The 14,619-nt window shown below is 43.9% G+C and overlaps 1 protein-coding gene and 1 long non-coding RNA gene across 2 annotated transcripts; both read right to left on the bottom strand.

Moving 5' to 3' along the window:
• Positions 1-5,165: 5,165 nt before the first annotated feature.
• LOC144014011 (uncharacterized) lies at positions 5,166-8,323 on the bottom strand. Its single transcript, XR_013282384.1, has 3 exons — positions 8,067-8,323; positions 5,976-6,149; positions 5,166-5,855 (listed from the first exon to the last, which is right to left on the bottom strand). It is a non-coding gene; the product is annotated as an uncharacterized LOC144014011 (long non-coding RNA).
• A 2,469-nt stretch (positions 8,324-10,792) lies between these two features.
• mafba (MAF bZIP transcription factor Ba) lies at positions 10,793-14,278 on the bottom strand. The gene has a single exon (XM_077513483.1). The coding sequence runs from the start codon at positions 13,847-13,849 to the stop codon at positions 12,539-12,541; it is 1,311 nt and encodes a 436-aa protein (XP_077369609.1). The 5' UTR covers positions 13,850-14,278; the 3' UTR covers positions 10,793-12,538.
• Between the last annotated feature and the right edge of the window lie 341 nt (positions 14,279-14,619).

The following is a 14,619-nucleotide window of genomic DNA, read 5'->3' as shown; positions in this document are numbered from 1 at the left end:
CCCCGCCTACTGCCCAGAGCCAGCTGGGATAGGCTCCAGCACCCTACGCGACCCTTGTGAGGAATAAGTGGTCAAGAAAATGGATGGATTTAGTCACTCTTATGTAGTCATATAAGTCTTTATTTTATCATATAGAATTGTGTATTGCCTTAGACATATGCTGTAGTTAATGAATGACACTACTATGTCAGTACGTTGAGGTTCCTTAGTCGCTGTTTCCTAGCTGCATCCACCAGCACAAGATTTAGTAGTCAGCTCTAGATTACTTAGTCAAGGTTTTTCTCTCAAGTTTTTTTTCACGGCCATCTGCATCCATCCTGCTTTCTGTTGTTATTTTGTATTTTTGTCTATAAATAGACTCCCAACTACTGTGTCCTGTCTGCGTTTGAGTCCAAATTCTGCACCTCATCTTTTATATAGTACAGACATTGAGAAATGTATTATGAAAAATGAACTATATTAAGAGCACGTGATTTGTATGCATGCACTTTTTTTATCCATATATAAAGTGGCATTTTTGTCATACATCTGAGTCAGAAGTGTGGATTTATGTGGTCCCTTAGTAGCACTGATGAGAAATTGTGGCCCCCTCCAGAATTTATATTGCCCATCTCTGTTGTAGGGCCTCCCCCTCGCCTTCCAGTGTGTTCTAACGCATGCATGGGCACTCTCCAAAATGGCCCCCAGACTACCAAAGAACAATTGCAAATCATACACTCCTGGCCTGTCATTTGTGTGCACGTTTTAACTTCAGCTTGAATGCTCAAAACCAAAATAAATGACATTTAACACGTTTGCAGCGTTTTAACTTTCAAGTGAGTTTGAGGGCAGATAGTAAACTTTTGAAGCTTGTGTCGCTGTGTGTGCATCAGGGACAGACTATGATCCCGAGTGTGGGTCAGCAGTTTGTTTAGCATCAATTAGAGGCTCTGTGTTCCTCAACGCAAGCGTGAAGGGAGAATTAACGTGCAGTGGCACATTCCCACCAGCGTACAACACACTGCACCTCAGTTGGATCCTTCCTGCATGCATCCGTCCGCATGTGGATAAAACATGTATCCATATAGACTCATCATTCCAATTCAAGTATTTTTTTTTCCTCTTTACCCCGCCTCTGTCTTTCTCTTTGCTTTCCTCCCGCCTCTGTCAAGGACTTTGGTCTGACCACAACCATTTCCCTTTGCCGCGCAACACACAGCGCATAGTTTCCATCAAACATGCATTTAACGGGAGAGACGATACATAGATTCTGGACAAAGTAAAGACAACACAGACTCAAGGTTTCCTGTTCTGCTCACAAAGTCTGAAAAGCACATGTTCACTGGCTCCACTCTTCAAACTGTCTCGCTGAAGACCGTTTGAATACTGGCCTTTATTTATATGTCTTGGGAACACTGAAGGCATAATGTAGGCAAAGTCACATTAGCTAAAACTGGTGCATTTATATTGCAGTGGCCTGGCTGTCACATGACAAAAGTTTTATTTGTAAGCAAGTAGATTTCATTTAATTACCTTTCAATCAATTATTCATTCATTTAAAAAAAAAAACACACACACAACAAAGGGAAACACTAACTGAAAAGAGCTCTTCTTTACAAAACAAAAACATACTTTACCAAGAAAATCTTCAAGGTCCCAACAGGAGACATTTGGACCTTAGTGGGATGGAATGCAGCTGACCCCCAGCCAATTGAAGTGGCTCCCCTCATTCCCATTAAAATCAAGGTAGTGGAGACGCACACCTTCTTGGAAGCAGAAATTGACTCGCTAGGGTTCGAGAGTTGAGTTTCTATTCCTGTAATTGTCACTCCTTATCCAGGTGCTATATTTGTGACTCTTATTTTTTCATATAGGCCTTTATTCTGTCATAGGTTTCCTATCCCTACTCTTCCGTGTAATCTGTTATTCCATGTGTTTCTGGTTGTTTCCTCAATCGAAGTTTGTTCATCAATTGCGTTCTTTGAGGCCATCTGAATCCAGCCCTGCTTTTTGTTGTTACTTTGTACTTTTGTACGGTATATAGAGCAATGATTCTGTTTCCCAACTCCCATGTCTTGTCTGCCTTTGGGTCTTAACTCCGCACGTCACGTGACATGTACCAGTGGAAGGTAGTAAACTGAGATGAACTCGGCCCAAATACACTCAAAGACGCTGGCCGGATGCCAACTTGCAGATTGCAAATACCTTAATGATTTCATTCAGAATTGTATAAATATCAGTTTTATTAAAACGTGTTAAATGTCTCAAACCAAAGTAAGAAGCGGCCTCTTAAAAATAGTTTTGAGGTATCCAGGCATGTCACGAAAACTTTTGTTTTTCCATACATGAATAAAAATGCAAGAAAGATGCATCCTGTTCATGCCGGTTCAACATTATTGTGTTACAAGTGATTAGAACATGCCTAACCCTCTTAGGGATTACTGGATTGAACCCATAGCCAGGAAATGCACCACATACAGGCACCACTTTACCATAATCCCACTGTTTGCCACTTTGATATGTCTTTTCTCTTTCCGTCACTCACTGCATATGTGTCAAACTTCTTCTTGCTTCTTCCGCACTTTTCCACTGTTGACGGGATGCCTTTGGTGGATTTGCTTGGTAGGTCCCACTTCCCCACTCTCATTTGGAGCCAGGCTCTGCGCTCGCTTGTAAACGGCGAGATAAGTGTGGTTTACCCGTCGCTGGGGTGTAAGGTGCACTCAGCACTGCCCTGACATGTCTGTGCCAAAGCCCAACAGGGGTGTAATTACCTGAGACTGGGTCAGCACTTTACGCAGGGTAAAAATACCTCCCGACTTGTAGAAGACAGGGCTGTGCCTTGCAAAGGGAATCCTCTCACACGTTGGGTTGCTCATCTTGTGCTGTCTTTTATCGAAGACGAGGCGTGACACCGCAATCGGTCACCTTCTTGACTCGCAGACCAAATATTTCCATCGTCTCCATGCAAAGGTCTGACCTAGAAAAGTGAGGACGGCCGGCGTTCCGCCCCTCGGAGTCCAGTACCTTTCCACGCTCCCGTTCCACCCCGTTCACGCCACATCTGCCTTTCTGCCCTCTGAGTTAAGGACAGCCAGGGCCAAGCATACGCGCAGAGGACAGCTCTGCACCAATCAGGACACGGCGACAGCTTGTCTCAATTAAATGGTATGTGCTTATGCCGCAAATCACAGACACATGTTTCTCCTCCGTGGCTGCTGCCTTGCTTCTCCACTACCTAATGCAGCGTAATCACCCTCATTACCTAATGAGACCCTACTGTGCACACACATCCCCTGACTCTCCCCTTCGCCAGTTCACTCGTCTTATGCGGTAAATGGCAGCCACATGCCCGAGAATGAATGGACAACTACCAAACATTGTATGTCGCAGGCTATCAAAAAAAATTATTGTAAATAGCACAATAATAGCACTGTAGTGTGCATTATCAACAGGACAGTGAGCAATGCATTAAGCCGGCATGCAGCTGGGGAGGGTCGAACCCCCTCATTAGCTCCCTTCAATGTATCTACTTCCTCTAATCTCTTACAATAACATAATCTCTTTAAAAGTGCTGCAGCTCAAGTCCAATCTGCCTAAAACCTGACACGTGATGAAGGTCAATCCGCAGTAAACCTTAAACTGCGGGGTCCAAACAATTGACCCTCCACCCCACCCCGACAGTGTGAAGTATGGTCTAGTGTGGCTTGTACATTTATTTATAAATGGTATTTCATACATTTGAATTTATTTATAAATCATGAAAATGCTTTGAATTTCACAACAAAAGGCCGGCGGAATGCACCGTGTTTTGATTGCGACTAGGTGGCCACGGACTGCTCCCAAGTCGATATGGAGGGACAAATGGAAGGTGAGGGGGTTGTGTGTGTTATTATTGTTATATTTGAAAAAGTAGGTCACATAAAGTGCAAACTGTGCCGGCGCTCCAGAACTTTAGCTCACTGGCAGCACTCTGCACTCCCAAACCTGAGACGTGGTCATGGTGTATGTTTTATTCATCCATCCATCCATTTTCTTAACCTCTTGCTCCTCACAAGGGTCGCAGGGATGCTGGAGCCTATCCCAGCTGGCTTTGGGCAGTAGGCAGGGTACACCCTGAACTGGTTGCCAGCCAATCGCAGGGCACACAGACAAACAACAACAATTTTGGAAGGTGGGAGGAGACCGGAGTACCCGGAGAAGACCCACGCAGGCACGGGGAGAACATGCAAACTCCACCCAGGAAGGCCGGAGCCTGGACTCGAACCGGAGCCCTCAGAACTGGGCGGCAGACGTCACGGTGACTGCATGTTTTTCTTTATTAAGTAATGTATTTATTTATTTATTTTAGGAAATAAAAGGGAAAATAAGAAAATAAAAACAATGTTTTTTTTTTGTGGGAGGTTGTATGTTGAAAAGTACATGTTAGTGTAAAAAAAAGTTGGGCTTTTATTGATTTATCAAGTAAGTCTTCAAAACCGCGTTGTGTTTTTTGTTTTATTTTCCATCCATACAGAGGAGGCATGCATTAAAATAATTATAATGCATTTTGAGTAAACATTGAATATTAAGTGTCTCGAGGCAGGGCCGAGTGCCCTCTTTTTTTTGGAACTCAAAATATGGTCACGCTATGTTACACACTGCGCAGAATATTAGAGCGCCTGAATAGTAAATGATATCAGGTGTTTTCCTGATCCTGACATGTATCTCCTTGCGCATAACAAGCGTCACTGCCAAGCTTTTTAATATGAGCCTGGGCCCGGCTCCTGAGCAGGCCTCTGATCCCAGAGCAGTTTGTATCCCTTTCACAGAACTCCCTTCCATTGCCGCGCAGTAGTAGAACACAGTGCTGCTCTTTTTTTTCCCTTTTTTTTTATTTTTTTTATTTTTTGATGTTTTTCCATCGTGTCTCTTGCCTCCAAACCGCTTTCAGATGTTGGCAGCAGGGAGCGTTGTGGCAACTCCAAACGAGGAAATCTAAATAGAGATCAGGCTGTAAAATATAGAAGAAGGCCCACAGAAAGAGAAAACAAGAGGAGCACATTTGAAAGAGTGAAGAAGAAGAAAACTGAGCATTAATGGAGAATTGATGTCGAAAAAGGGTGTGGGTGCATGTTTGCGTTTTGAGCTGAGGTTTCAGGGTAGCATGTTTTTATTTAAGTTGTTTGAGTTTTGATTTTTTTTTTTTTAACTTAATTTAAGGCCCTATAGAAGAAGGCTGACAAATATCGACTAATGACAATAATGGACTGTTATTACTTGAAAGATGCACCGTCATATCGTAAGAGTTGCGTATAACTATTAGCCCGGAAGAAGCCTGGTCGAGTCATCCACTAAAGCTTTACAAAGGCTGATAATGGATTCTATTAAAATGCAACATGCTTCCAAACCACAACTTCCTGTTTTCTTCTCGTCTCCTGGCCAGTTTTTCTCTGAAAATAGCAGGCGATGTCATGGAAGAATAACAACCACCAACTGGACTTTACCAAGGCCTGTACTGTAAAACTATCGGTTGGACTGAAGGTATAAAGCACGCCTGATAGCTCCCTCCACTATCCCAACAGGAAGTGATGGATGAGGGAGGATCTGTGTTGAAATGGCACGTCCTGCTCTGAGCTCACAGGCCACTTCTGCGAATGCCCGAGTGGAAGTGAGCAAGGAGAAAGTGGAAGCGCGTTGGCCACCGTGCCACTCGCCGCCTGGTGATTGTAAAGACGACAAACCCCTCTGCCGCCTCCTCCTGTCTCCCACCTTGCACTTTATTTATTAATGGATCCATTCAATTATTTACCTCTCATCCGAGGGACGGGCAGCAGGCCAGAAGTTGGCAAACATGCACGCAGAACACACCGTGTTGTTCACGTGAGTCACATATTCTGTTTGGGACAGATAAATCATAGATCAGAAACATGTTAAATTAATTGCCTTGTTTTATTTTCTTTTTTTTTTTTCTTTTTTTTTAGTTACCACTCATATTTGGGTTATCCAAATCTTACCAATGTTAGCATGGACTTTGCATGTGTCATGATCTGAAGTGCTGCGATCTTGTCCTTCTTTTCTGTTCAAGCATATCATTGACCACTTGGTGTCTTCTCTTATCTTCCCCTGCTGGCCTCAGCCACGCGGCGGCCAGATGAGGATCAATCCCACCCGGAATAGGGTTTCACATCCTGGAAGCAGAGGTGTACTCACGCAAAGGTCACTTACATCCACTTGCTGTGGCCATATGTGGGTGAGGTTACGAGTGGATCAGATGAGGAGAGAAAAAAAATAAATCTTGAGCTAAATCTGAAAGGCTGAATTTGCCTGTGAATTTTTGAAATACGATCAAACGTATTTGTCCAGCAAGTCCTCCAACACAATACGACGATATTGATTGTTTTACCATGCACGAACACGACCAAATAGAACATATTCCACAACAGCTCCCCCTAGAGTAACAAGACGTCCAATTAATACGAAAATATTGGTTGTTTTACCATGCGTGAAAGTACAACAAAATCGACCGTATTCCACGACAGGTCCCTCGTGTCACAAAACGTTGGTACATTCTGCACATGCTCCTTCCTGACGTCAATTCATCGTCACTTTTGGTCAGATAGATGTTCAGATATGGATATAGATGTTTACATATTGGGAAAGTATGTTCAAATGTCCTTGCAAATATGTTCAAAAGTACTGTATTTGCCAGTCAAAAACTCCACTTTCTTATCGTTATATTATGACAAGTCTGAGTTTGCTTGATATAACGTTTTCCGAGCGTGCTGCTGTTCACATATCATAAGTGAAATGTGTCGTGTTAGACCAGCTGTCCGATGCTGTTCAGTGTGGGCTGAGCAGGCATCAGATTTAGCTCGACTTCCTGTCCCCAAATTGTCACTCGGATACACACATCGCCACAGCGCAGGTGCACTGTCTGTGAAAAGAAGGACAATTTAGAGTCCTTAACAAACCCAAAACGCATGATATATGATCTTGGAATGTGGGAGGGAGCCGGGGGGGGAAAAATGATGCAAATAAACACCAAAATGGAAGTCCCAACACAAACGCAGGGAGAACATGTACTCACAGAAATAGTTCAAGACACATTTGAGATTTATGCAAGTTTTTTACATGCTAAATTCCCATGTACTTTTTAAAGATAATTTTAACACAAACCTACCACATAAACCTAATATGATACATATTCATTAGTCTAATAAAGCCTATTTATTTGAACAACATAATCCTCAGGTTAATGTACTTAGTAATAATAAAGTGTAATTACTTTACTTACTTAATTACTTACTTACTTTATTAACTTAATTACTATTTTTTTTTTTTTTTCTTTTTTTTTTTTTTTCTTTTTTTTTTTTTTTATTATGTTTTTGGGATGTCTGCATTCAGTTTCATCCCAAAAACATAACATTTAAAAAAAAAAAAAATGGACACAAGTGTTTTTCACATAACAGTATATTTTTCATGTATAGATAACCTGATTATTATGCAGTTCAAACAATCACTTTATGTATTTTTAAATAAGTATTCATATTATTAATTTAGAGTAGGCTAATTGTACTTTATTAACACTAAATACATAAACATGAGGATTATGCATTTCAAATAAATAAGCTTTATGAGACTAATGAATATGTATCATAAGGTTTATAGGTTTGTGTTAAAATTATATTGCTTAAAAATTACATAAATGTTATGTTAGTCTTCAAATATTTCTGTGAGTGTGGATGTATACTCCACATCTACTCGAGTATAACTTTTGGCTACTCAAACATCTTCTGTTAATTTCCAAGGAACGCATTTGGATCTGCAAGCAGAAAACATATTTCCTGTGATGCTCAGTGGCCCGCCCGCCCTTGCGGTGGAGACCTGGACTGCTTCTCTGTGTGAGTGTTTACAGAAAGAATTAGAACCAGTAATTAAACTCACCACATGTGGACTCTGGGAATGCATATTGTACAATGAGCATATTGCTAATTATGCAAGATCCAAATGAACTCACGATGCTTGGAGTCAGGGGTCAAACAGGGTGAACTAAGCTAACAGCCCTGCTAGCACTTAGCCAAGACTTTGAGAGTAGGTGACCTCACCTTTTGAAAACTGGTCTGAAGAGTCCAAGATGCTGCCGCTGCTGCTGGTGAGGAGAGGATGAGGAGGCTGAATGCAGATAGGATCTCTGCAGGGGGGGCGTGAATGTGTGATCGGAGACTAAAATCATTACGGAACGCCTGGTCGCCGTGTCCTTGGCTCTTCCGCTGAGCTGAGCCCAGCCGTGTGCTCTCGTCCGCTCTCCCCTGTCGCCTTTTTGTTCCTCATCTCTTTGCTCAGCCTGTTTCTCAACACGGAGCTGCACTCTTCTTCTGCTGCAGAGGGCTACGCACAAACGTCGCCCTTATGACGTCAATTGCAAAACCAGGTCTTGCGTCTGCATGAGCTATTGTTACAAAGTTGAGTTTTTGCGCTCATCTGGGTCCACAATTAGTGTACTTAATTCAAATGAGTCTCAAGTGATGTATTCAGTGATAATGCATTATACAGTACATTCTGTGGTGTATATTTGACTCTATTTTGAGTGGAACCAAATAGACTTGCAGATTTAGAGTAGGCTAATATTTACACTTGGAAGAGAGTAAAATAAAGAATTAAAAAAAAAAATAAAAGTCACTCAAGGGTTGAGGAGAAAAACTCACAACCTTCAGCAGGGGAGACTGCCACACTATACCCACCTGAGGTATGCCCCTCATGTTTGCTTATCTCCAAAAGGAGACCAAAAACATCGCTTTCTTGTCTCTTGGAGTTAGGAAGATTCCAACTGACACGAGCGACATACTAACACACAGCAGGAGCTGCGTGGCTCAAGGAGTAGATCGGCTGTCTCCCAAGATGAAGGTTGTGACTTTGTTCCTCAACCCTTGAGTGACTTTTATTTTATTTTTTTCCAATTCTTTATTCTACTCTCTTCCAAGTGTAGATATTACTCTAAAACTGAGTCTATTTGGTCCCACTCTAAATAGTCAAATTTACTCTACAGAATTTACTGTGTATGTACAGTATATATTAGGGATGTTCAATACCAGTTTTTTTTCCAGACATATACCAGTAAAAGTACTTAACTATTGCGTAGTCGCCAATACCGATACCAAATACTGATACCACTGGTAGTTTTGATACATAAAATTTCTACTGAACCAATGTAGTATATGTCACAAAAAAGCAGTTTTTTTCTTAAAATTGTGTGTAATGATGATGATGATGATGATGATGATTATTATTATTATTATTGTCATCATTATTATTATTATTATCATCATTATTATATTGTAGTTTTCCATTTGTTCATAAAATACACATTTTATACAAAATAAAATGAATTTAAATAAATAAATAAAATGAAACAACAAATGCAGTGGCCAGAAAAAGTCCCAATCAAAATATATGGTGGTACAAATTCCTTCAACCGTTAGGTATTGGCTGCGAGTACCCGATACCTAGAAATAAAGCCTCCATATAGTATGGGGTAGTGCAGTGTGATGCCAGGGGTGGCAAGAGGGGGGTGTGACTCCAGGGAACTTATTTCATTTTATTTTATTTTTGCCGCACTAGAATAAAGTGTAATTGCACATCCACTACAATAGGTGGCAGTGGTGCTCTCACTGTCAGAGTTGAGCTCCTCTCCAGAGATGTACTTAGAACAGTTTTATAAACAAATGATACTCTATTTTCGTATAGCGGAGAGTTGTGGGAGTGGGGGTGTCCTGTGGGGGTGTAAAAAAAAAAAAAAGTGAAACTTGGTGTAAGGCAAAGTTATTTTCCATCTATCTTCTAATAAAAATAGATGTATGTTTTTCTAGAATTTTCTTTATATGTTTGAGAATTTCTGAATTATTTAGGCTAATATTAAAATTTGCACATTTAGAAATCATCCAGAAATGGCAACAAAAGTCCGCCCCACCGTTTGGTTGAGTGTTGATCACTAACCGTATAACGTATGTAAGTGGAGACTCGTTTGTCCTGATTTCATCCCCTGCGGCTGCACTTGTGCCCCCAGACTGCAGAAGCAGAGCCGGGAATGTAAACTAGAACCGCTCTCCTCCCCTCCTCGTCAGCGTTGTCCTTGAGAATGTGCAGACACGGGCCAGATAATGCTCTGACACCAGAAACTCGCATCAAAACTTGCTCCCTGGCCTCTTCTGCTATTCTTTGCTGCTTCCATCGACGCGGAATTTGCGTCATGCGTGATGAGCATTTTGAGTTGAATCAGCATTTGCCACTGTAAGAAATATGCGCACAGCAATGCGTGACAAATGAGTGCACGTCAGTCAGTCATAATTGTCATCATATTAAAAAATACAAATATGACCAAGGACGACATCATCTCAGCAGGTGACCGCATATAGCACCTCCAGCCCACCCACCCGCCTTCAACACGCCACGTTGAGCTTCTAAGTGTATTCAAAACCATGCACGACCCCCAAAATGATTCCTCCACACAAATATAAATCCGAGGTTTTGCTCTAATTTTCCCCGTGTTAAGGTCAAAATCTCCTTTCGCCCATCGCGGAGATGTTGCGCACAAGTCAGCAGAGGCCAGCAGCAAGCGCCACAAACTAACCCCCCCACCAAACCCCCACCCTGAACCCCGGACACGTCATGTGCTGCTATCTGTGGAAAATATCGCAATGTGTTGTGTGTGACTGAATCATCTCCGCTGTAACTCATGCGCAGTTTATTGGAATATGAAAATACCTCACTGATGTGCATAAAAAAAACAAAATACAAATAAATGACGTGCTACAGTAAAAAGTCTGAGATGGAATTATTGCCATTTCAATGACTTTAATAAGCAAAATAGGAAACAATTTCTTCCAAAAACAACCCCAAAGAATAAGACAAAACAGAAACCAGCCTGAATGGAACCGTTCAAATTGAAGTTTTTAACTATCATTCATATAAACAGGATTGAAAACTGATCCCCAACATGACAAAAAAAAAAAAAAAAAGTATACATGGAAATGCTGAAAACAAAACAACAACCCGCTGCTGCAGTTTCAGTTGGATTTCAACACAGTTGAATCAAGAAAGATTGATAAATGCATGACTTTTCAGCAAATACTTTTAAATGCAAGCACCATGCTTATTCCATATGATCTGACAGTCTGTTAATTTAAATCATTAAAATAAAAACTTTATGGAACTATGCATCTGGCCAGCAGAACCAGAATCATCAAATAATAATATGACAACAGCAAATCAACACGTCATAACATAGAAAATATTTTCATTTTGAGCATTTGCACCACCTGAATCCCCTTTTTTCACTGGCCTGCAGAAAAAAAAATCAGGAAAACTTTGCATGACGACATAATAAGAAATATGTTTCATATGCAATTTATAAATTTTGTTGATGATGCTGCAATCAAAATGATTTTTATTATTTTTTTAACTAAATCACAAGTTCTTATTTTGGGGGAGGGGGGAGAAAAATCACGTCAAATTTAAAAATTATTGCCTGTCCAAATTTTCGCCCTGAGTGTGTTCATGAGTAAATACATTAATATTTTTGTAATCTGCGTCCCCCGCAAAAGATGACGTCGTCATTTTTGCACTTCACTCCTGAAGCATCATCTTGTTTTCCTGGAGGGGGAGGTCTGTGCAAATGTCAAAATGAAAACTTGCAACAACAACAACAAATAAAAAATGATCATCCAAAAGTGCACTTGCCACAAAGTTTGTTTGTTTTTTTGTTTTTCAATTCAAACAGACAAACATGGAACAAAAGTGCACGCCTCTCTCAGTCAGTCCCGCACATGAGAAACGATCATTGAGAAATATAAATGAGAAACGTAACACGAAGAAAGAAAGAAGTTCAAACCAGCCTCTTCGATCTTGTGCACTTTTGCGGTTGCGTAATATTTACAAGCCCCAAATTACCCTCCCAGCTGCGAGCATATGACGCTTTATGATATGATGCTGCACAGGCAGTCCTGCTGTTCTGTCTTTCTCGAACCCTCCCCAAAAAACTCGACGGAGAAGCGCAGATCAACAACATGCTCTTATTAATACACGAGATGATGAAAGTACAAAATAGAAATTATTACCATACATGTCCAGCATGCAGGATTAATATTTAATGCATGTTTTTTTTTTGTTTCTCTATATATTGGAATATAATAACCAAGCAGGCAAGAAATCAATAAGACGTTGCATAAAATGTCCTCCTCGACATATTTGCATAAAGTGGAGTCTTGCTTGTTTTTGTTTTTCATTTTTTCATTTTGGAGAGGATTCTGGACGCCAGGCCTCCTCGCTGAGCCTTCTCCATTTAATAGCAAGATTAGTATGTGGTAAAAACATCAAAGGAGGGCCAAAGTTCATCAGGATGTTTTTTGTTTTTGTTTTTTTTTTCCTCGGAGGAGGGGATTGAAAAGTCTTTAACGAGCAAGTCTTGGATGGAAACGAGATTATGTGGTGCTAAATTTCGCATTGAATTGTGGCCCATGAGTCCGAAACAGTTCATTTGTGTTCAAGGTGGATGCAGTCAGTCTCTCCCGGAGAAATCAACTCACATGAAGAACTCTGGCGAGGAGGGGTTGTCGCTGGTCGAGCCCGCCTCGCGGAAGCCGCCGCTGGGCCCCGAGCCCGAGCCCGAGCCCGAGCCCGAGCCGGCCAGCTTCTCGCACTTGAGTTTGTAGGCGTCCCTCTCCCTGGCCAGGCGGCCGATCTCCGCCTTGAGCTGCTCCACCTGGTTCATCAGCTGCGTCTTCTCGTTCTCCAGCACGTGCTTCTGCTGCACGCGCTTGAACCTGCACGACTGCGCGTAGCCGCGGTTCTTCAGGGTCCTGCGCTTCTGCTTCAGGCGGATGACGTCGTCCTTGGTGAAGCCGCGCAGGTGTCTGTTGAGCTCCCGCACCGACATGGACACCAGCTGGTCGTCCGAGAAGCGCTCCTCCACGCTCAGCCCGCCGCCGCCGCCGCCGCCAGACGAGCCGTGGTGCGCCGCCGACTGGCCCAGGTGGCCGTGCGGGTGGTGATGGTGGTGGTGGTGATGGTGGCGGTGGTGGTGGAGCGTCGGGTGGGCTTCCGGGGACACCGGGGACGGGCTGTCGGGGTCCTGGTTGTTGTTGTTGTTGTTGTGATGGTGGTGCTGGCCGTGCGGGTGGTTGTGCGCTCCCGGGTGAGCCGACAGCTCGTCGGCGTGGTGGCCCGGCATGGCCCCCGCGTACGGGTGGTGGTGCTGCGGGCCGTGGCCGTGGTGGCTGTGGTGGTGGTGCGGACCCCTGTAGCCTTCGAATGCGCCTTGCTGCTGCTGCTGTTGCTGCTGCTGCTGCAGCTGCTGCTGGACGTGCGGCGGCGGAGGGTGGCCGTGAGTCGTGGCTCCGATCAGGGCCTCCACCGCGTCCTCGGGGGTCAGGCTGAGGGTCTGCGGGTCCATCTGCTGGTGGTAGCCGCCGCCGGGCAGCCAGTACAACTCCTCCAGGTGGTTCTTTTGCTCCGTGGGGCTGAAGCTGGGCGACGAGGGCACCGAGCTGCAGGGCGTGCTGATCGGCGTGGACGACACGGAGCCTTGCGGTTGGAGGCGGTTGCACTGACGCACTCCTCCGCGTTCCAGGCCGGCCAAGCCCTCCTTCTTGACGTCAAACTTCATCAGGTCGAAATCGTTGACATATTCCAGAGCCAGGGGGCTGCTGGGTAGCTCCGGGCCCATGCTCAGCTCTGTGCTCATGCTGCCGTCGCGACTCTTTTGCAGGTACGCAAAGGAGCTTGCGAGCGTCGCCAAAACGGATTTGGGAATCAGCGTCTCTTCTCTCCTTTCTGGTTTCATGCAATAGTTCTTTGGGTTCATCCAGCGCTGCGCACTGACTTGCTGCAGCATGAAACACCTTGAGCGGGGGGGGGAAAAAAGTGCAGGAAAGGGGGGTGGGGGGTGAACTTTCAGACTCTGCTCGCTGTTTGCATCATTTCTGCTCTGGTGTTGACAACCAGGCAGGACGAAGAAAGAAAGCAAAGCGGCCTCAGTGCACAAGCAGTCCCTTCAGTAGATGTGCATTCACAACAACTTTGAAAACAGCAAGAAGAACAGGAAAGAAATACCAAGTTTGCTCGCAGCGACGGGCACCAGTCCTCGTTGCAACTTGTTGCTAAGTCCTCGTTTTCGCCAGGAAAAATCAAAAGGAACAAGCGAGCAGATTAAATAGGGCGTCTGGTTTTCGCCGAGAAGCAGCTTTCCCCCCCGCCAGCTCTGCACCGCAGAGATTTGACGCCTCTCCCTCTCCTCCACTCTGGTATCCAGCAGAATGCGCTCGCAGCCAGCCGCAGCTTTATGCTTATAGCGCGCGGTGACGTGCGCCCATGTGGGCGGGGTCGGTGGCACCACAGCCTCCAATGGGAGCCGGACCCGCTCTTGAAATAGAGGAAGGGAAAGAGGAGGAGAGCGGGGAACGGACAGTCAGCTGACCGAGCGGCAGGAAGGTCCCACCTTCACACCGCTAACGCTCCTTATTAGGTCCCCCCCGCCCCCCGCCCACTCCCAATTTTCTCATCACCTTTAAACATCCTTAACGAGCTCCACTTGGGCTCGTGCTGTCAGATAACGCATCTTATGAACTTTCAATGTGACCTGTATTTACTATACCAGTCAAAAGT

The sequence above is a fragment of the Festucalex cinctus genome, chromosome 2 (genome assembly GCF_051991245.1).
Source record: "Festucalex cinctus isolate MCC-2025b chromosome 2, RoL_Fcin_1.0, whole genome shotgun sequence".
NCBI lineage: Eukaryota > Metazoa > Chordata > Actinopteri > Syngnathiformes > Syngnathidae > Festucalex > Festucalex cinctus.
Note: the sequence above shows the minus strand (reverse complement) of the source record. Positions and strands in the feature narration are given on the sequence as shown.

Bases quoted from the DNA above. Each gene is read 5' to 3' on its own strand.
- mafba (XM_077513483.1), bottom strand. From the start codon at position 13,849: ATGCTGCAGCAAGTCAGTGCGCAGCGCTGGATGAACCCAAAGAACTAT.